This window comes from Enhydra lutris, unplaced genomic scaffold (assembly GCF_002288905.1).
Source record: "Enhydra lutris kenyoni isolate GAN:26980312 unplaced genomic scaffold, ASM228890v2 scaffoldscaffold9, whole genome shotgun sequence".
Lineage (NCBI taxonomy): Eukaryota > Metazoa > Chordata > Mammalia > Carnivora > Mustelidae > Enhydra > Enhydra lutris.
The window spans coordinates 3909812-3932499 of NW_019154093.1; the positions used below are offsets into that span (position 1 = coordinate 3909812).

General features: G+C 48.5%; 1 protein-coding gene across 1 annotated transcript; it reads left to right on the plus strand.

The window, feature by feature from the left end:
* Nucleotides 1-1532: 1532 nt before the first annotated feature.
* Nucleotides 1533-22288, plus strand: LOC111143703 (transmembrane protein 39B). Its single transcript, XM_022497527.1, has 10 exons — nt 1533-1606; nt 2561-2679; nt 4600-4726; nt 5466-5685; nt 6300-6383; nt 6701-6855; nt 13831-14167; nt 15320-15507; nt 20340-20460; nt 21876-22288. Exons 1-10 carry the CDS (start codon nt 1533-1535, stop codon nt 22116-22118), a joined length of 1668 nt encoding a protein of 555 aa, XP_022353235.1. The 3' UTR covers nt 22119-22288.
* Nucleotides 22289-22688: the final 400 nt, after the last annotated feature.

The window sequence follows — 22688 nt, forward strand, 5'->3', positions numbered from 1 at the left end:
CTGATTTTTTTACTTTTCTGTATTTCCTTCATTGTCTAAGTTCTACCTCCCTAAAAGGTGGCAACATAGCCACCACAAGCGCTTATATCTTGCTTGCTTAGCCATCCCAGAGGGGAGGAAATTATTTCCCAACTGTTCTAACAAAGATCCTAGGATTGCATCGCATCTTATTTGGCCTGACTAGTGTCACTAAGCCCCCACCCCCAAAACCAGTCACTGAAGCCTGGAATGGCAGGGATGGAATGCTTTGATTCACCAGGCCAAGGTTACCTGCCCACACCGGAACTGCAGAGTAAGGCAGCTCCACCAGATCCCCCTGTGGACTGAGAGCATGGGAGGGAGAGTAGTTCCCCAAGGGAAAATTGAAACATTCTAATCAGCAGGGAGAATGGATGTTGGGCAGGCAAAATCAACCTGTTCAAGATGGGCAGGAGCCCCTGTCTAGGGGTTACATGCACAGCAGTCCATCTGAGTGGCTTTACTCTCTTACACTGGGTCACTGGGTTGTATGAATGCCCTCAAATCAGTTAAGCAAACATTTCCTGAGTATTTGCCCTGTACAAGGTCCAGCACCCTTCCACACAATAGACGGACAGCAAGCATGCCTCTGCCACCAGCCCCTGTAAGACAATTACCAGACCCGAGCTATTGCATTCAATTAATTGAATACTGATGTCTATTATGTGCCAAGCACTTCCCATAGGAGCATAACAGGGCAACTCTTACTCCTCTTTCAGAAACCAGCTCTGATGTCATCTTTCATGAAACCTTCTCTGGACTACCTCCCCGGTCAGAGTTACTCACCTTCCGTCCACCTCCAGACTTGGTACATACTGCTACTGTTACCATGCTGTGCCATAATTTATTGATTCTCCTCTGTCTCTCCCAGTGATGAGTTGCACGTCAGCATCTGTATTACCTGCTGTATAACAGACGCTCAGCAATGTTTGCTGACCTGAGTTAAAATGAGTTCCCAAGAATGGCCCAGCTTCGTGCTTTTACGGATATTCCCAAAACCATTTAGTTTTCCTTCCCAATGACTTTCCTTTTAAGAGCCAGTTTGCCACTACCCGCACAACAGAACTAATACTCACTTGAAGGCCTATCATATGCTCGGTAGTGGTGGGCTTTGGTAATTCAGAAATTAACAAGATACATTTCAAAGTCAGTACTCTACAGAGGTCAGAATCCACTCTTCTGTCAGAATTTCTTTGGCCGGAAAAAGAAATCTCAGCCATGGTTTCTACACTTTGTGAGCTGGTCATTCTCCCTCTCTGGGCCTCTTTTCTCCCAGAAGGGAAGGCCTGACTTGGTATAAAACCAGTAATTTAATAGATGTATATGTGTTGAATTAAACTACACATTTCCATTTGCTTAGGCTACAAACCTTGGAGTAATACTCAGTCTTGTCTTTATTCCACACACCTATCCAATCTGTCTACAAATCCTATTGCCTTTACCTTCAAATCCAGAATCCAACACATCTCCCTTGCTCAATCTGGTACAATCCATCAATATCTCTTGCTACGATCATGGCTATGTCCTCCGTCTGGTCTCCCTGCTTCCACCATTGTGTCCCTACAGTCTATTCTTACCAGCAGCCAGAGTGAGTCTTTAAAAATGAAAGTTCAAACCCTCCAATAGTTCCCCGTCTCATTCAGGGTAAGGTCCATCCCTTCTCATATCCCACTCTCATGTCTGTTCTAGCCAAGCTACACGGATCTTGCTGCTTCTTAAACAAACTAGCTGTGTTCATACCTGAAGGCCCTTCCACTGATTTTTCCCTCTGCCTGGAATATCCCTTTTCTCTGGATATCTGTATGTCTGACTCATTTCCTTCGAGTGTTTGGTCAAAACTCACTTTGTCAGTGAAGCCTACTCTGATTGTCCTGTTTAAAATTGCAACTTCCCATCCCCCTTTCCTGTTTACCTCCACAACAATTATTTCTGTCTAACATAATACAGAATTTACTAATTTTATGTCCATCTCCTCCCACTTAACTGTCGAGCTCTGTGAATATCTATTAATTAATATCTACTCGTTCATTCAATTAATTGAATACTGATGTCTATTATGTGCCAAGCACTGTGCTAAGCCAAGGAACTACCAGGTGACTGAGACAGTTTATAGGTCTTGTGAGGGAAGAAGTCCTAACAGCTGGTAGGAATAGCTCGTTTATTGAGTACTTCCTCTGTGTTAGGTGTCGGCCATGCATCCTATTAATAATGATGGCTAACATTTGTTAAAACAGACCCTGTTCTACATCCGTTATCTCACTCAACTCTCACCAGGACCTACAAGGAGACTATTACCGGCCTCAATGTAAAGACCAAGAAACAAGATTTCAAGGCTCAGAACAAGCAGAATCAGGATTCGCACTAAAGTGATGACAGGAGAAAGATTTAGGACTTAGGGTCAGCCAAAGTAGGTAAAAGATTGGTTGCGGGGGGGAATCAAAGGAAAGAGGGAAAGGACTCCTAGGTTTTGATTAGGGGGGACTAGAGAAAAACAAGGCCGAAGACAAAGACAAAAGCCAATTTAGGACCCGTTGAGTTTCAGGCGCCTGCGGGCCACTCCTGGATACAGTTCATCTTGGGCAGGAGCCCAGAGGCGGTTCCGGCCCCCTCCCTCGGGCCTGAGGAGATGCTGGGAGAAGGCACGCACGAGAAGAGCAGGAGGTGACTTCCCTCCCTCTGGGGTCTCCAGCAGCAGCGGCAGGAAGGGCGTAGGGGACCGCGAGACAAAGAGAGCGCAGCCACCGCCTTTGTCCGCGCGGCCCCTTTAAGAAGCGCGCCCCCAGCTTCCAGCCCGCCTTGTATGCAAATTTGGCGGCCTGGCGGGAGCGCGCGGCTGATACCCGGGGACTGGGCTGCGGCGGTTAGTCCTCTCCCGGCCGCCGTCGCCTCCGACATATTGCCCGCAGGAGCTGCGGCGGCGGAGCGGAGAGCGCCGGGGGGAGGAGATGGGTGAGCGGAGCGGCACCGGCTCAGCCGGGGAACGGGCGGGCGTGGGGGTCGGGATGACCAAGATGCTGACTGCTCCCCCACGCGGACAGGATTCCGGCGAGGGAAGGGGGAGGGGATGCGGGGCACAGAGGGACCCCGCCCCCTCCTGTCGCTTTGCGGGGTGGGGCCTCACTTGTGGGGGCGGGGCATTGGCACTGGGGGCGGGACTTCTGAATTGGAGAGGGCCTTTGGGGGCTTGGGCTTTGGTGGGGAGCTGCTCACCTGGGCTAGAAGTGGGGACCGTGCTTAGCAGTGGGCGGGGCCTTGGTGCTAGGGCGGAGCTCCTGGGCTGTTGGCGCTTGTGTGGGGGCTAACTTTCTGGGCTGTAGGGTCTTGGCACTGGGGGCGATGGGTCGGGAAGGAGACCTTCCCGACCAAGGGAGCCCATTCTGGAGCGGGGTTTCTGGGCGGAGCGAGCTTTTATTGGCTTGTGGGCGGGTTTTCTGGGCTGACAACGGTGTGTAGGCGGAGCTTCTGGGCCCAGGGGCTTTATGTGGGTGTAGAGCTTCCAAAGAGGAGAGTAGGTGTGGGTAGAGCTTTTGGACTGAGGGTGCATGTGTGGGACGTTTAAGCCAGGTATAATAGGGTATAATAGCATATGAACAGGGCTTCTGGGTTGGGGCTGGTCGGGTGCAGAGCTCCTGGGTAAGTACTTTCTGGAGACATTTGGGAAAAGCTGCGGAGCTGGGAAGCTAGGGCAAGGGTGCCCGCGCGGTGTTGCAGTGAGGAGGTTTGAACAAGGCTGTGACTTTGATTAGGACTGGGGTGGTGCTTCGGAGCTTTGTGTAGGACCTTTGTGCAGGATGGTGCCTGGGAGCTTGGGCTAGACTTCTAAGCCTAGAGAACGTAGGTTTTGAGTCCACAACCACAGCATTCTCCCAGAGCCCACATCCTTGACCCTATGCTCAGGCTCTGGTCCTGACCTTGAGACACCTATTGAGCCGGATCTCGGACTCTGGAGGGAAGGGCTTCAAGGATGTCCAGAATCGTAAGCCTAGAGAGATACTTGTAGTATCTGAACGAAGCAGTGTATATCAAAGCTAAGAGCTCAAGCCTCAGACCCCCAGACTACCTGTGACCCAGTGTAAACTCAGTTTCCTAATCTGTGGAAGACTTACTTTGCTGGGCTCATTTCACTCATCCACAAACACAGGGCACTGACTTTATGCTGGACACTATGGTGGAAGGAAGGGATACAACAGTAGAAAAGACAAGGGTAATGACCTCACTGACCTTCCATTCTAGTGAGAAAGACAGACAATAAATATGTTAACAAATGAATAAGATAAATTCCAAGAGTGAATTGTTGTGGGAAAAAAATAGAAATGAGAGTTATAGGGGCGAGTACGTTAAAAATGGCAGTCAGGTAAGGGCTTTGCGTATAGGACACAGCAAGTACAACAGGTAGCAACAAGTTTGGTTTGCTTAAGGAGAGAATGGTAGGAGATGAGGCTGAAGAGGGAGGCAGGGGCTGGGTCAGAGGTCTCTGTGGCTATGATAAAATGAGACATCTGGTAACTAGTAGCTAGTATTGCTATTATCCTTGATCTCTGCCATCTGGCTTGAGGATCTACCGTATGTTGAGTCCCACAGGAGGACGAAGAGGTCCCAACAGGACATCCTACTGTCGAAATCCTCTGTGTGAGCCAGGATCCTCAGGGGGCTCTGGTGGGGGCCATACTTCCAGCGCGTCGGTCACTAGCGTCCGTTCTCGAACCAGGTAAACCACCTCTATCTCTTTCCCCTCACTTTGGGCTCCCAGAGGCAGTACGAACAAAGCTCTCCTTCACTGGGCTCGGGCTCTAGGATTTGATACCCCAGATGTCAGGTGGGGGTTGAGTACAGTGAGCAGCAAAAAGACACTCAGGGGATGGTCACTTGGGCAGAGGCAGTGGGATATAGGGTAATAAGACCAGAGGCCTAGATTCTAGTTACAATCCCGCTCCTGATTTTCTGGTGGCTTGAAAAAGTTGTTTCCCCTTTTTGGGCCTTATTTTCCTCATCTGTCCAATGGATCATTTTTTTTTTTTAAAGATTTTATTTATTTATTTATTTATTTATTTGACAAAAAGAGACACAGGGAGAGAGGGGGAACACAAGCAGGGGAATGGGAGAGGGAGAAGTAGGCTTCCCTCCAAGCAAGGAGCCCGATGTGGGGTTCAATCCCAGGGCCCTGGATCATGACCTGAGCCAAAGGCAGAAGCTCAACGACTGAGCCAGCCAGGCACCTCTGTCAAATGGATCTAATAATTCTTTCCTTCCTGGCGAATGTTGGAAAGCCCGAATAAGATTAGGGATAGGAAAAGGCTCTGTTGGCTCCATCGTCTGACAGGCAGGTTTAGGACTCCCTCGTTGCCATGAGCTGCTTTTCTGATCCAGTCCCACCACCCTGTCCTGGAAGCCCTTCTTGGTGGGGTTCTCAGGTCAGCCGCTGCTGTTTCTCCCATCCCACTTCCCAGGAGCAGTTCCGGCACGGGCCTCTCCAGCCCACCACTGGCCACCCAGACAGTTGTGCCCCTCCAGCACTGCAGGATCCCCGAGTTGCCGGTCCAGGCCAGCATTCTGTTTGAGTTACAACTCTTCTTCTGCCAGCTCATAGCCCTCTTCGTCCACTATATCAACATCTACAAGACAGTGTGGTGGTATCCACCCTCCCACCCACCCTCCCACACCTCCCTGGTAGGTGCCCAGCTAGGACCAGCCGTGTGTGTGTGTGTGTGTGTGTGTGTGTGTCTGTGTGTGTGTGTGTGTCTGTGTGTGTGTGAGACGTTTGAGTGCAGTTTAATACAGCTTACCAAGCGCCCTGTACACTTGGGTGTGGAGAGTGTAGAAGGAACAAGAAGCAAATGACTCCTGAACACTCAACCCTAATTGCTCAGTATCCTATTAGGCATTTGAAAGGTAGCAGAGATAACTCTGACAGATACTGCCTAAAGAGCGCAAAATCTTAAGTCCTGTGGGGGAGAAGAGCCACAGGCATGAACTGAATACTTCACGAGTGAAAAGATCACCATGCCGAGAGGTGCAGGGACTGGGGCATGGGTGATCAGAGCAAGAGGGCTCACACACCACTCTCTTATCTCCAGGGACTGTCCCACTTCCCTTCTTTCGGTCCTGTTCTGCTCCTCTAGGTAATTTCCTGGCCTGACTCAGCTGGAGGCCTGTGAAGGTCAGAGAGTGGGGACAGTCCCTGTGGCAAGGACTGGGCAGGGGGAGGTGGGGATGAAAAAAGCCCGTATATGGGCAGGGGGCCCATGTGACCCCCGGCCTCTGCCCACCCCCCCCCCCGACAGAATTTCCACCTGATCGACTTCAACTTGCTGATGGTGACCACCATCGTTCTGGGCCGCCGCTTCATTGGGTCCATCGTGAAGGAGGTGATTGGGTCCCAGAGGCTGGCCGGGGACTTTGGGATTCCCCTTACCCCTGGGGGTACCAGGGAAACATATCAAGCCCTTCAAGCCTAAGGCAGTTCCTTGGGGCTCCCTTTGAACCCTGTGGAAGAGTATTACATCCCGTCACTCTTGGAGTTTACGGGCCATCGAGGAAAAGGATTCACCCTGCCAGGTTCTGCCCAGCTTGCTGCCCCACGTTTCCTTGGGGGTGGATCACAGGCCAGGCTGGGTGGGATGTGGGCCCAGCCCCGGTGGCCTCTGTCCAAGGTCCCATCCCGTCCTGTCTCGCCCCGACCCAGGCTTCTCAGAGGGGGAAGGTCTCCCTCTTTCGCTCCGTCCTGCTGTTCCTCACCCGCTTCACCGTTCTCACGGCAACAGGCTGGAGTCTGTGCCGCTCCCTCATCCACCTCTTCAGGACCTACTCCTTCCTGAATCTCCTGTTCCTCTGCTATCCGTGAGTACCCCTCACTTCACCCCCCCACTGCCTAGCACCCGGCTCCCGACCTCTGCCCTGAGTGTGGCTGGGTCAGCAGGCCCTCACACCTGGCAGACTCACAGCAAGGCAGCAACACTGCTCTCACGTTTTCCGACGGCATGACCCTGAGAACGAGATGATTAGCTTTCTTTTGCAGGAGTAGAAACTGAGATAGCAGGCATCATGTACCCCAGGTGCCGCCAACAGGGAGGTCAGAATGGGACTCAGATCTGAGTGTATATGCCAAAGGAATGTTCCCGATGGGGATGCATGGGCTTTGTCTCCCTCTCCTTTCCTTTTCTCTCTCGTTCTTTCTCTTTCTCCGTCTTTTTTTGTAGCTTGGTGTTTATGTAATCTCTCGGTCCCTCCCCCGCCCACCCCGGTCTGTGTGCATGCAAGCACCTGCATGTGTGCAGGTTTCTGCGTGGGTGTCTGTGCATGAAACGTGTGTGCATGTGCGTGTGTGTATCTGCGCATGCATGTGTGTATGTCAGTGTTTGTGTCAGTTTGCTCACTCCATCTCACCAGAGCCCACATTATAGAGGACGGGAAGATAGTGTCTGGGAGGAGCCCAGGACGGCACCCTTTTGGCCTAGAACTGGGGAGAACTTTGGCAAGACATCCATTCTGGCTGTTCCTGGGGCAGGCTCCTGGCTGCCTGGACATTTTACAGACGTTGCCCAACCCCGGGGCTTTCTGCTTCATGAGTTTCCTCAACCTGGACCAGTTCTCTGTCCTGGAAAGCTTCAGAGCCAGATACTCAGCCCTCTCTACCCTGCATGACCAACAGGGTGCTATCATAGGAGAAGCCCCATCACATTTGTTTCAGTTATAACTCGTGTTTAATTATAAGAGTGACACACATGTCTTACAAACACGTTAAACTTTACAGTAGTTTTAATGTAGAAAATGAAAATCCTCTATAATATCAGTCCTCCAGAAAACCATTATTTGCAGCATATCCTCCCCAATTTTTTCTATTCATGCATACACACTTACACTTTTTTTTAAACAAAAGAAGGGATTAATCTATGCATGATGCTGTATAATTTATTACATTTTTCACATAATCTTATAACCTGGGTATTTTTCCATGGCAATACATACGGGTCTCCCTCATTTTTTTAATGGCCTCATAGTATTCCATTATATAGGTTTCTCACAGTTGTATTTGTCTTCTGTTGGTAGCCTTTTGAGGCGTTCCTAGCTTTTCCCTATTGGAGGCAACCTTTTTTTTTTTTTTTTTAAGATTTTATTTATTTATTTGACAGACAGAGATCACAAGTAGGCAGAGAGGCAGGCAGAGAGAGGAGGAAGCAGGCTCCCCGCTGAGCAGAGAACCCGACGCGGGGCTCGATCCCAGGACCATGGGATTATGACCTGAGCCGAAGGCAGAGGCTTTAACCCACTGAGCCACCCAGGCGCCCCGCCTTTTGTGAAAAAGTCTCTCCTTGGCTCCTGTCTGTTAGCTGTCCAGTTTCCTTTCCAAAAGGCAACTACCAGTATTTCTGGTTTCTCGTATATCCTGGAAGTAAGTGTTGTTTTATACATTACAAGCATATCATACACACATCCATGCACACACTCATTGATTCCGCTCAATGACAGATTAAGATTTACTTAGTTCACTCTTCCATCCGTACTATTTCCAATATTGTATGACTGTTATTATTATTCTCCATTGATTATCTTTCCAATAATATCAGTATGCCTTTACTTTTTATTTCAACAGTAGTAACTTAATCCCTTTTACGTAGATGGTAATATTAGGAATTCTACCCATCCACTTTTCCTCCTTTTCTCTTCCTCCTCTCACTTCCTGGCAGCTATACTCTATATTATTAAGCTTGACATTCACATTCTTCTATATAACCATATTTGAGTCTTCCATTCTTTGTCTAAGGTTAATTCTAAAGACCAAGAAGCAGTAAGTAGTCTTGATGTTGTTATGATTATGAAAATACCAATCACTTCAGGACCAAGTAGTGTGCATAGATGATACTCCTTCCCTATAGTTACTGAGTTATAATCTTGGGCTTCTTAAAAAAAGGAAGTTCCATGTCAAGGTCAAATGGTTTCTCTTTTCTTACATTCCATCAATTGCTTAAAATCATGTCACATTTTAGTTTGCTTCGTATTTAGATTGTAACTTTCTTATACAGCCTTTTTTTTTTTTCTTGGAGTTCTAATTGCCTTTCTTTTTTCTTATTGACAAAAGAATGATGGGCCTTCAACATACCTTCAAGTTTATCCAGCCTCTCAGTCATGCTACCTGTTGCCTGGAGTCCATTTTTCCCCCTAAAGACATCCCTCCTGGAGCCCTCCATCCTCCTGCTCCAGTCTGGAGTGGTTCTTTAGGCCTGCTGTACGGCTCTCAGCCTGGGACTTCCCTTCGCTGCCTTCCTGGGTTGGATCCACTGTTTCCTGGATCCCATGTCTTCTTCTTTCTTGGTTTTCTCCCTTATTTTGCTGGAGTGCATTATCAGGTAATTTCCTTAACAATGGGTATGTGGGAGGTATAAACATTTTCTGAGGCCTTGCATGTCTAAAAATGTCTTTATTCTGCCCTCATGCTTGATTGGTGGTTCAGCTAAATGTAGATTTCTGAGTTCAAATTCATATCCTCTCAGAAGTTTGAAGATATTACTCCATTGTCTCTAGCATCCTGTGTTTCTAATGAGAAGTCTGCTGCCAGTTTGATTCCAGGTACTCTGTAGATGACTTGTTTTTTCTTTTCTGAAAACTTTTAGAGATCCCCTGTTTATCTTTTGATTATTGAGATATCACAAAGAGGTGTCTGGTGTGGGACTTTTTTCATTCATCCTATCAGTACTCTAGGACTCTTTTAACCTGAAGATTTCAGGAAAATGTTCTCCTATTATTTCTTCGATAATATCTTCCTTTCTATTTTTTTCTGTTCTCTATGGGGCTTCTGCTCATCAGGTGGTAGAACTCATAGATTGATCATCTGTTTCTCTTATATTTTTTCTCATATTTTTCATCTCTCTCCCTTTCTCCCTCCCCATCCCACCACCTTTCTTTCTCTCTGTCTCTGTCTCTCTCTCTCCCTGCTCTTTCTTTTTCCGCTCTCTCTTTTTACTTTGCCTCTAGGGAGATTTCCTTAACTTTATCTTCCAGCTTTTTTATTGAGTTTTTCAGCAATCATATTTTTCATCTCTAAGGCCTCTTATTTTCTGATTGTTCTTTTCTCATAGCATTCTTTTCTTGTTTTAAAAATCTCTTCTATTCCCTCAATTTTGTATTTCCCATGGGGTCAGATTTTGTTTCATGTTGCTGGTTTTCCAAGCATAGTTCGTTTCTTTAGTTATCTCTTTACGTTGACCAATGAAAGACTGAGTAGTTGGAGTACACTTCCTCTCCCTCTGCCAGGAATTCTAAGTACATGAGCAGGACACACGGACTGGCAGACTTTGCTTTAGGATGAGGGAGTGCCGTGCTAGTTGTCAGGTTGTGGGCCCCCATAGGCCAGAAGCCAGAGTGAGGGGGTTACTCTAGGGTGCCCCCATTAAAGACCACAGTTCTCCCTAGACAGCTTATTCAATTTTTTAATGTCAGAATCCTTCAGGGTAGGTTGTATGAGGTAAGAGAATAAAGGGACTGGCTTTTACAAATAAATACACATCTTTGTTTAATCCCCTTTGTTCAGTCCTGCAGCTTGCTTCTACCCTTTACCAACTATGCCTACATCAAGTCATTCTCTTGGGTCACTGGGCAGATAAGTTTCTACCCCCAGTGTAGCCCTCTCATAATATATGCTAGACCTACACCGTCTAGTTAAGTAGCTTCCGGCCACCTGTTGTTATTGAACATTTGAAAGAGGCTAGTTTAAATTGAAGTGTGTTGTAAGTGTGAAATGAACATCAGCTTCTGAAGACTTAATACAAAAAAAGAAAGTAGGGACGTCTGGGCGGCTCAGTGGGTTAAACACCTGACTCTTGGCTTTGGCTTAGGTCATGATCTCAGGGTCATGAGCCCTGATTGAGCCCTGCATGGGGATCCATGCTCAGCGTGGAGTCTGTTTGAGATTCTCTGCCTTTCCCTCTGCTCCTCCCCCTACTTGCACATACTCCCATGCACACTCATTCTCTCTTTCTCTCTCTCTCCAAAATAAATAAATAAAATCTTCAAAAAAAAAAAAAAAAGAAAGAAAAGTAAAAATCTTACTTGGAAGTAATGATTATATGTCAAAATGATAATATTTTGCATATATTGGGTTAAATAAACTAGAGTATTAAAATTAACTTCCTTTTTTTTTTTTTTTCATGTGGCTACCAGAAAATTTCAAAGTACATATGTGATTCTCATTGTATTTCTCTTGGACAGCACTGCTGTAGATGATGGCTTCCTTCCTCATCTGTCAACATGTTTCCATCTGCTTTCTAAATTTGTCAGAATCACTTGTGAACTGATAACCCCCCTCCCATTCTTTTGGCTGATATTAATTTATTTTCTACTTTTATACTGTCACGTCTTGAGTGAAGAAGATGAGAGGGAATCTGCCATCTTGCGTGTGAAGTTGCGTCTAACTTGTGACCTGCAAAGCAGTCACTTGCTGTTACCAAATAATTTAATTATATCTGCAGTCCTTCTTAGAGGCAAAACCAGGGAGATTCTTAAGTACTTGGCCTTAAGTTTGGGTCTGAATCCCTTGTATGTTCCTGTAGGTGCCCCAGTTCTTCATTCCCACAAGGTGTCCTGAAGAGTGTTTTGGGAATCCCATTTCAGTCTTCTTTTCTGTCCCACAGAATCACTGGTCTCTCTTTTCTTTCTTTTTTTTTTTTTTTAATTTTTTTTAAAGATTTTATTTATCTATCTATCTATTTATTTATCTATCACAAGTAGGCAAGTAGGCAGAGAGGCAGGCAGAGAGAGAGGAGGAAGCAGGCTCCCCACGGAGCAGAGAGCCCGATTCGGGGCTCGATCCCAGGACCCTGGGATCATAACCTGAGCCGAAGGCAGAGGCTTCAACCCACTGAACCACCCAGACACCCCTAGTCTCCTTTTCTAAACGAAATTTTACGGATCTTCTAATTTGGATCAAGCACCATGCTTGGATTTGTTGCAAGATTTAAAGACAACATTTATGAAAACAGTACATGTAATGCCTGACTGAGTATAGAGAATCCATACGAGCTCTGTAACTTAGGGCAAATTAAGGAAACTGAGGCTCATAGAGGTTAAATAACTTGCCCTAAATCACTGTGCTAGTAAGTACCAGAGCTGGGGTTTTAATCCTGGCCTATTTGACCAAAGGTTATGCTTCAGATCACAGTTCTCTAAGTTATCTTACTAAACCTTACTCTAGGGAGAATGGTAGTAGCTTCCCCGCTTTATAGACAAGGCCACCTGTTTGCCCTAGGCCACTCATGTATCCCTTCTTGGAACATTAGAAAAAAAGGAAGAAAAAAATTACTACTGATAAGAAAATGTAGCGTTCTCATTGGCCCTGACTCCTGGGGGCAGCCCAGGGACCCTTCTGGGGCTGTGTCTGAGGACCTAGGAAAAGGATAAGCTAAAGAAGCTAAAAGAAGGAACATCTGTAAATAGCACCTACTACAATGTTCCATGGACTGTGCTGGGCATTAGCTGCTTTTTCGCCCCTAATTTTATTTATTTATTTGTTTGTTTTTATTTAAAGTAATCTCTCTGCCCAATGTGGGGCTCAAACTCACAACCCCCAGGTCGAGAGTCACATGGTCCAAACAACTGAGCCAGCCAGGTGCCCTGGCTCTTAACTACTTTTTATTTATTTATTTATTTGTTTGTTTGTTTGTTTGTTTTTAAAGATTTTATTTATTTATTTGATAGAGACACAGCAAGAGAGAGAACACAAGCAGCGGGAGTGGGAGAGGGAGAAGCAGGCTTCCCACTGAGCAGGGAATCCGACATGGGGCTCGATCCCAGCACCCTGGGATCTTAACCTGAGCTGAAAGCAGGCACTTAATGACTGAGCCACCCAGGCGCCCTTTAACTACTTTTTATAATTATCTTCTTTCCTGGGCTTTGAGTCCATCTAGTTTTCTCCTCAAAAAATACCAACCATGCAGTCAAAATACCCCTTGACTAGTGAGCTCCAGCCCTAAGGGTACCACGTAGGGAAAGGGATTTCTGTAGTTCAAGGGCCCATTTCAGTGCCTGGCACATAATAGACACACCGTAGATGCTGTTCCTGAGCTGCCTTCCTCTGTAAGCCGAAGAGTTGCCTCTTGAGGACGCAGCTGTCATAACTGGGACCTCTCTTGTGGTACTGCGGACATTTTTTTTTTTTTTTTTTTAATGTAAGCTTTGTGTTCAGTGTGGGCCTTAAACTCATGGCTCCCAAGATCAAGAGCCACATCCTTTTCCGACTGAGTCAGCCAGGCACCCCTTGTACATTTTTAATTGATTAACCACTCATAGTATTTGTTGAGTATGTGTCTTGGTCTTTGGCGCCAGACAGTTCCGGGTTTGAATCCCAGCCCTATTGCTTCCCTACTGGTTGGGTAACCTTGGAGAATCCACTTCACCTGTCCAAGCCACAGCTCCTTCAAAGTAGTACAAGATAGTAGTACTGAATGCCTAGTGTTCTTAGGAGAAGCAAAAGCAGAGAACACGTGTAAAGCGCTTAGTACAGTGTCTAGAGCACAGAGTGTGGCCAAGTGAATGTGGGCTGTTGGGATCACTGTCAGGATCACTGTTAGTCAGCAACAGACCACGAGACAGTGCCTCATCTCCTGCTTCCTGCTTTGTTCCCGATGCTCGGCCTGCACTCCATGCTGATACCTAGGTTGATCTTCTGATCAGAGTCTGGTTGGATAGAAGGATGGGTACAGTCTCCCCTCTGAGCAGCCGGGAGAGCTTAAGCCCAGAGAAGAAAGAAGATTCCTTCCCTGGGTTCGGGTTGGGATCATGGCCCACAGGCAGGCCTCCCCTCACCATGGTCTCCCCCAGCAGGTTTGGGATGTACATTCCGTTCCTGCAGCTGAACTGCGACCTCCGCAAGACAAATCTCTTCAGCCACATGGCCTCCATGGGTCCCCGGGAGGCAGTGAGTGGCCTGGCACGGAGCCGGGACTACCTGCTGACACTGCGGGAGACGTGGAAGCAGCACACGCGGCAGTTGTACGGGCCGGACGCTATGCCCACCCACGCCTGCTGCCTGTCCCCCAGTCTCATCCGCAGCGAGGTGGAGTTCCTCAAGATGGACTTCAACTGGCGCATGAAGGAAGTGCTGGTCAGCTCCATGCTGAGCGCCTATTATGTGGCCTTTGTGCCTGTCTGGTTCGTGAAGGTGCGTAGTCCAACCCAGGGAGGGAAGGGGCCTGCCTGGGGCCTTACCCTGCTGCCTGCCCCCCAGGAGCCCTCCTGCTTGCGTGAATAACTGGACTGCTTTTGATAAGATTCCCATCTGTTCTCTTGAGGGCTAGAGTAACGACTGCCTCGATTTTAGAGTGGAGAGAACAAGGCTCACTGAGAGGGAGCAGCCTGCACAAGGTCACCCAGCCAATGACGGGGACAGGACATGGTTGTCCGTAGTACTGGATAACAGAAAGCAGTGATGTATTTCACGAGGGCCGTGTGGGCCCAGGCATGTCACAATGGCTAGCTCTCTCATTAAGTAGGAAAGTCAGGAGTCTTCCAGACCCAAGTGACTCGAAAAGCCTATGCTTTCTCTCTAGCTTGTCTGGCCTTCTGGGAAACTACCTCCCCAGCAGACAGTAGGCTTGAAACATTTCTCCCAGGCTGGACTGCGCTGAGTGATGTGAAGCTGAGATGACTCAATGTTTCTTGAGCACCTACAACGTGCTAGAGCTTTTCATGAGTGTGATAATCCTCCTGACACCGCTCAGAGAGGCTTGGTAGCTGTTCCTATCATTTGGTGGAAGAGAAAGAGCACAGAGAAGTACAGTGACTTGCCCAGCATCTCATAGTTAATAAGCAACAGAGCCACGGTTTGAACTCAAGTCAGTTTGACTCCAGAACCTGTACTGGCTCCAAGTGGTAGGCGGTGGGAGCAGTTTGTTTTGTTTTGTTTTGTTTTGTTTTTAAGATTTTATTTATTTGAGAGAGAGACAGTGAGAGAGAGCATGAACGAGGAGAAGGTCAGAGGGAGAAGCAGACTCCCCATGGAGCTGGGAGCCCGATGCGGGACTCAATCCTGGGACCCCGGGATCATGACCTGAGCCAAAGGCAGTCGTCCAACCAACTGAGCCACCCAGGCGTCCCGGGAGCAGTTTTTCTAAAAAGAGGAGCTTGTAGGGAACGGAGTTGTGGGCACAGGGTCCAAGCCCGTGATTAAGCCCTCTGTGTTAGGAGTTTGATCCTTGGTCTCAGGCCCCCTGGAAGGCTGCCCTGGTTTCTGAGGCAGATCGAATCAGGGAAGGGGGAGGGAATGAGGCCATTGGGGACACCCCAGGCCTTACCGATCTCCCACTGCCCCCAGAACACGCATTACTATGACAAGCGCTGGTCCTGTGAGCTCTTCCTGCTGGTGTCCATTAGCACCTCGGTGATCCTCATGCAGCACCTGCTGCCCGCCAGCTACTGCGACCTCCTGCACAAGGCTGCCGCCCACCTGGGCTGCTGGCAGAAGGTGGACCCAGCGCTGTGCTCCAACGTGCTGCAGCACCCGTGAGTTGCCCGCCCTTGCCCTGCCCTGCCCTGCCCTGCCCTACCCCAGCCCTCGGGGTCCATGTCTGTGGAGCCGCTGGACTCCTCCCTCCCCAGCTCGTGCATTCCGCCAGCAGAGCACATCTTGTAAGCCAGACCTTGCTGCTAGGGTAGGGTATGGCCGGGCCCAAGGCAGACGTGTCCCCGGTGCTTAGGTAACTTGCAGCGTGCTGGAGATGGGAGGAGACCAAGCAGTAAATTCACAGACTCGTTAACTTTCTCATTCACTGACTGGTCCTTAAGCAACTCATTGACCGATCTACTCTAGCCTTCATTCATTGCTTCTCTCCTTCTGTTCCCTGCTCACTGATCCATTCCATTGTTAGGTCACCTCCTATCTGGCAGACGTTTACTTCCTCCGATGCCATACTGGGCCTGGTGCTATGTATTGAACAGAGGAGCTTGACCTATAGGCAGAGGGGGCTATGGAGGCTGTTGCACAGTGGAGGAACCCATTCCAAGGGGCCTTAGAAACATCAGTCTGGGCAGAGGATAGGGTGCTGTGTTAGTCAATGGTGCACCCTGGCCAGGGAAGCAGAGCCACAGAGAGGGAATGACCGAGATGAGGTCCTTGAGGAGGTCGGTCTGCTGGGGATGACAGCTGTGTACACATATGATGGGAAGAAGGAAACCCGGCTGCAGGACAGCACCGCAGAGACAGAAGCACCCGCTCAGGAGCCCAGCCTCCTCTCAGCCTGGCTCACCTTTCATGGGGCCGTCCTCACAGTATTTTTCACCCAGGTTACCCTCGTTTTCCTGCCTGTATTCCCCCATTAAACTGGAAGCTCCTCCAACCTGGGCCCTTCTGAATCACATCTGAGCCTCGGGCCCAACACAGGTGTGGCAGAGAAGAGGCCCCTAGGACAGGTTTGTAGAGGTAGGTCCCTCAAGAAGCAGAGATGCAAAGGGAGGCCACAGAGACGCCTGGCTCGCTCAGTCCGTAGAGCACGTGACTCTTGATCTGGGGTTGTGAGTTCGAGCCCCACATTGGGCAGAGAGATCACTTTAGATAGATGGATGGATGGATGGATGGAAAGTAGCTAGTCCATGGAACATTATAGTAGGTGCTATTTACAGACATTGCTTCTTTTAGCTTGGGGCTTATCCATTTCCCCAGGTCCTCAGACACAGCCCCAGAAGGGTCCCTGGGCTGCCGCCAGGAGTCAGGACCAGTAAGAACGCTACATTTTCTTATCAGTAGTAATTTTTTTCTTCCTTTTTTCTGGTGTTCCAGGAAGTGATACATGACTGTCTGGCAAACAGGTGGCCTTTTTGGGGTTTTGCTTTCTGGTCTATAAAACGGGGAAGCTACTACCATTCTCCCTAGGGTAAGGTTAAGTAAGATAACTTAGAGAACTGTAGTCAGGAGCTTAAACTTTGGGGTCAAACAGCCCTCCATGCTAGTCAGGGTCCCTCCCAGGCTCGGTCCAAATGGTCAAAGAAAGAGGACAGACATTGCCAAATGGGCCTAAAGGGGACTCAGCTTAGCTTTGGCCTCTGAGGGGAGGGAGGAGCAGAGAGGTAGAATATAGGTGAACATAAGGAGAAACCTGTCCACAGCTCACCGTGGTTCGCAGAGATGATCCAGGCTTCTTCGCATGGCTTCCCAGCTGCTGAAGTGGGTCGTGCCAGCCTTTTCTGCCTCCTCTCTTCCCATCCTTCCCCACTTACACTCTACTCTAGCCAGACCAGGTCACTTTGGGTCCTCAAATTCTGTATGCATGTTTGAATCCAGGCTTTGGCATATGATGCTTCTTTTGCCTGGAACACGTTTTCCACCTTTCTTCTCCTGATTAATTGCTATGCCTCCTTTAGCAGTTCGCTTCTTCTGGGAACACTTTCCTCACCAGCCAGGATGGGTTCCGTGCCCACTGCCCCATGCTCCCCAGGATGATCACATGTCATAATCATTGCACCTAATACTTTCCGCTCTGTTTGCTTAGTTACTTGCCTGTTATTCCAGGACTAAAGCTCCTGGAGGTCAGGGTCCTTGGCTTCAAGCGCTCCCCATCTCGTTCCTGGCAGAGTGCCTGGCTTATCATAGGTTTGTGGTAAATTTTTGTGGTTTGTGTCTAGTCTTTTTTTAAGATAAAATTTATGTATGGTGAAATGCACAACTCTTTTTTTATTTAATTTAAATTCAGTTTAACTAACATACAGTGTATCATTAGTTCCAGAGGTAGAATTTAGTGATTCATCAGTAGCGTCTAACACCCAGTGCCCTCCTTAACGCCCACCACCCAGTTACCCCATCCCCCCACCCGCCTACCCTCCAGCAACCCTGTTTCCTAGAGTTAAGAGTCTGAAATGCACAAATCTTAAAGTGTACGATTCTTTGAGTTTTGACAGTCCTGTACCCCCATGTAGAGGTAGACCTGTACCCCCATGTGTAAGCAGACCTGTACCCCCACATAAAGATAGAACAAGATGTAGAATATTTACAGCCTCTCAGAAAATTTCCTCTTGGCTCTTCCCAATGACCACCCCCCACTTACCACCACCACCCAGATGAATTTTTCTACTTTTCTTTCAAAACTAACCTATTCTACAACCTCACATAAATGGAATCTTAGGTTCAGTTTCTTTTTCATTCAGCATATTCCCTGTGAGGGTCATCCATGTTGTTAGGTATAACAGGATAACTAGTTTTTTGCTTTTTTAAAGAATTTATTTATTTATTTGACAGGGAGAGATCACAAGTAGGCAGAGAGGCAGGCAGAGATAAAGAGAGGAGGAAGCAGGCTCCCTGCCGAGCAGGGAGCCCAAGGTGGGACTCGACCCCAGAACCCTGAGATCATGACCTGAGCTGAAGGCAGAGGCTTAACCCGCTGAGTCACCCAGGTGCCCAGGATAACTAGTTTTTGATTAAAAAAAAAAAGATTGATATATGTATTTGAGAGAGAGAGGGAGAGAGCGTGCCCATGAGCAGGGGAGGAGAAAGGTGGGGAGGATATCCAAGCAGACTCCCACTGAGTGCAGAGTCTGACATTTCTCTCATGAGCCATGAGATCAGGACCTGAGCCGAAACTAAGAATCATGTGCTTAACCGACTGAGCCACCCAGGTATCCCAATAACTGGTTTTTATTTTTTATTTTTTTTTATTATTTTTTTTAAAGATTTTATTTGACAGAGAGAGATCACAAGTAGGCAGAGAGGCAGGCAGAGAGAGAGAGAGGAGGAAGCAAGCTCCCCACCGAGCAGAGAGCCCGATGCGGGGCTCGATCCCAGGACCCTGAGATCATGACCTGAGCCGAAGGCAGAAGCTTTAACCCACTGAGCCACCCAGGCGCCCCCAATAACTGGTTTTTAAATGAATCAACAAGATAGGAACATGAGTTAGAGTTTTTTGTAGACAGTGATTCTCTGTCCTCTGGCCCAGGACAGGAGGACCTGAGAGATGTGGCAGAAATAGAAGATCCCACCATCCCATTCACATGCCCACTGAGGCCCCTTCTGTGCCAGGCCTTGTGCCATGCTCTGAGGACAGAGAGATGAAATGGACACCGTCCCTTCCCTCAAAGGCTCCCAGACGAGTGAGGGATATAGGGAAAGAAGTAACAAAACACTGGGGAGAGTGGACCAGTAGCAGGAGATTCAGGGAGCTGTTTGTTGAAGGATGCTGAACTCTGTGGGGAATGTGAGAAATGCTTCCTGGAGGATCCTGAGTTTGGAAAGAGCTTGCCAGAAGGATACGGCATCAGGAAGGGCAGTCCAGTTGGAGGGAGTTACTTACGTGCAGACATAAAATGGTAGGCCATATGGGAGGAACTAGAAACCGACGGGAATGGCTTGAGCCCAGTCTGTGCAGCAGGAGTCATGGAAGACCACGCAGGGCTTCAGAGGCCAGAGAGAGTCCTTGGGGACTTGATTCCAAGGGCACTGAAAACACTTTGAAGGGTTTTGAGTAGAAAATAGGCTCAGCTTGGTGTTTTACGAAGACCAGTCATGGGGCGCCTGGGGGGCTCAGATGGTTAAGCTTCTGTCTTTGGCCCAGGTCATGATCCCAGGGTCCTGGGATTGAGCTCCATGTCAGGCTCTGTGCTCAGTGGGAGACTGCTTCTCCTTCTTCTTCGGCCCCTTCGCCCGTTCCCTGAGCGTGCTCTCTCTAATAAATAAATAAAATCTTTTAAAAAAGAAAAGGAAGGGTGGCTGGGTGGCTCAGTTGGTTAAGCAATTGACTCTTGCTATTGGCTCAGGTCACAATCTCAGGGTTGTGACATCAAGCCGCATGTCAGGCTCTGTTCTGGTCATGGAGCCTGGTTAAGATTCTCTCTCTCTCTCTCTCCCTCTGCCGTCCCCCTCACACTCTCTCTCTCTCTCTTGCTAAAAAAAAAAAAAAAGAAAGAAAGGAAAGAAAATAAAGAAAATGCACCCAAAGAGGTAAAAGGGATTTCTTCACAGTCCCGCAGACATGAATCTCATCCCTCGAACTTCTGACTCCCATGAATTTCTCATGATTCTTACCCCATTTTTACAGAGGAGGCACCTGAGACCTAGAAAAGGAAAGTCACTGTGTCTAAATGATAGAAATAGGAGTAGGGCAAAGGGATTTCTTGACAGTCCCGCAGACATGAATCTCAACCCTAGAACTTCTGACTCCCATGAATTTCTCATGATTCTTACCCCATTTTTACAGAGGAGGCACCTGAGACCTACAAAAGGAAAGTCACTGTGTCTAAATGATAGAAATGGGAGTAGGGCCCTGGTGGTCACACCAGACCCAGCCTGCTGGTACCCCCTTTTTGTGGCTGAGCTGGGTGTAAGGGGCACTGTTGTTGGGCTGTGCCTCCAGGTGGACGGAAGAATGCATGTGGCCCCAGGGCGTGCTGGTGAAGCACAGCAAGAACGTCTACAAAGCCGTGGGCCACTACAACGTGGCCATTCCCTCCGACGTCTCCCACTTCCGCTTTCACGTGAGTCTCCTCCCCTGGGAAGGAGGGGCGGGGCCTGATCTCAAACGGGGAGGATCCTGGGGCAGGAGAATGATGTCCTAGCAACAGAAAGCTATTTTCAGTATTTCTCAGATCCAAAGGAAACCCCACATGTGCAGCACAGGACAGCCATACAGATGGTGACTTCATAACCGCAGCTCACTTGCTAGCAAATCTTTGAAAACGGGCGGAGGTGGGAAAGATGATACCATAAAAGGAGAGTTTCTTAGGGGTAAAAACCTAACTGTCCTCATTCCATATGGTGTGCCAGGCACAGTGGTAAGCACCTGCCAGGCACCCTCTGTTCAGCCTTTGCCTGCCTGTGAGAAAAGTGCCAGGGCATTTTCGGAGACTGAAATTGAGTTAGGGTCTGACTTGTTCAAGGGTGCCTTGCTGGGAACCTTGGGGTCTGATGGTAAGGATTCATGGACTCAGCATTATGAAAGAGCTGCTCAGAATCACCGAGGCTAGTGGTCTCCGTTTTATTTACTTATCTTGCTATCAAAATCCTTTTTTCCAACACAATCATAGACTAAAGTCAGGTATATAGGACCTGATGGCACCGCTCTGTTTGAATGGGTTGGGACTCCCTTCACTTCCCACTCACCACTGTCATAGGCCCCTAAAAGGCCTCCTCAGATCCTGGGGTTCCAAGGAACACAGTTTGAGAAGTCATTGATCTGGGGTGTTCTCCTCACAGTAGAGAAACCTGAGGCCAAGATGGGAAAGGGGTTTGCCCTGGGTCCTGCAGGCTGTCAGGTGCAGAGCTGAGCCTGGCGTGCTGGTTTCTTGGACTCCCCATTTCCTGCCTCATCTGTTCCCACCCTGTAAGCAGCTCTTGACGTTTGGGTACCTTGGCCCCTGAAGAATCGTGATTCTCTAGATGTCAATCACTCTTTGGAGCTGGTCAAAAAATTCTTCTGGAGTCCCAGCACTCTACCTTGCTTTGTAAATACCAGGTCAGAATGAATTGTCACCACACGCTCTGCAAGCTTCGGGCCTAGGTCGGGATGCTACCCATGAAGAAGTGGGTGACTCAGACTGTAGAGTCTCTAATAACTTTCTATACCTATGTCGTAAGATTCTGATTTGTTCAGACCTGACTGTACCCAGGAGGATCACATATAAAAAGGTGTCGATTGTAGACCAGAGAAAGTGTGAGTGAGCAAGCAAGATCTCTCAAGAAGAGCTTGCTGGAGGAGGGTCTTAACTTCTGTGGGAAGCAGTAGTCTTGACAGAAGAAAGACCACAAGCAAAAGCAGAGAGGGTGGCAGAGTCCCCACCCACATCTGCATGGGGCCCCAAGAACCTGCCCCCTTCACCACCCCCCAACCCCTACCCAGGAGGCAGGTTTCTGGAACATTCTTTCTAATCCCTGCCTACCCTTTCCTGGGCAGTTCTTTTTCAGCAAACCCCTGCGGATCCTCAACATCCTTCTGCTGCTGGAGGGTGCTGTCATTGTCTACCAGCTGTACTCCTTAATGTCTTCTGAAAAGTGGCACCAGACGATCTCCCTGGCACTCATCCTCTTCAGCAACTACTATGCCTTCTTCAAGCTGCTGCGGGACCGCTTGGTACTGGGCAAGGCCTACTCCTACTCGGCCAGCCCCCAGAGGGACCTGGACCACCGGTTCTCCTAAGCCCCAGGGTGATCCCAGGGACAGCATCCAGGCTTCAGCCTGGGGCTCTCTGGGAAGGGGCTGTTGGGGAGGGTTGGGTGAGGGGCAAAAAACCCCACAAAAACAGACAAAAAAAATTCACCAGAGCTTTGTATTTTTGTTACATACTATTTGTTTCTTTGATAATTGATGTGATTATGAGGGGGGAAAAAAGTCCTATTTTTATACTCCCATTAAGCCTGTGTGTCCTTTGTTTCTTTCCCTTACTCTTGCCTATTAGGCAGAGAGCAGAGGTTAGAGGTTAGGATTCTGGACCAGGAAGCCCCAGTGTGACTTCTGGTGCCCCTGTGGGTCCTACCGTCTCCAGTAGAGAAGAGAGGAGGCACCAGAGGTCATGGTAACAGTGGTAGCTACTGATGGCTGAATGCTGTGTACCAGACATTAATCTTATGTGTATTATAGGCCTTGTCTCAATCCAACTTTTATGACAACCCTAGTGGATAGAAGCTGTCATTCCAATTCTGTAGATGAAGAATGAGCTCAGAGAACTATAGTGACTTGCCAAAGACAACACAGCAGTCAAAAAACCCT

Bases quoted from the DNA above. Each gene is read 5' to 3' on its own strand.
- LOC111143703 (XM_022497527.1), top strand. From the start codon at position 1,533: ATGGCTATGTCCTCCGTCTGGTCTCCCTGCTTCCACCATTGTGTCCCT. The intron at 1,607-2,560 runs GTGAGTCTTTAA...GTTGAGTTTCAG, and splicing joins TATTCTTACCAGCAGCCAGA to GCGCCTGCGGGCCACTCCTG. The intron at 6,384-6,700 runs GTGATTGGGTCC...GCCCCGACCCAG, and splicing joins TTGGGTCCATCGTGAAGGAG to GCTTCTCAGAGGGGGAAGGT.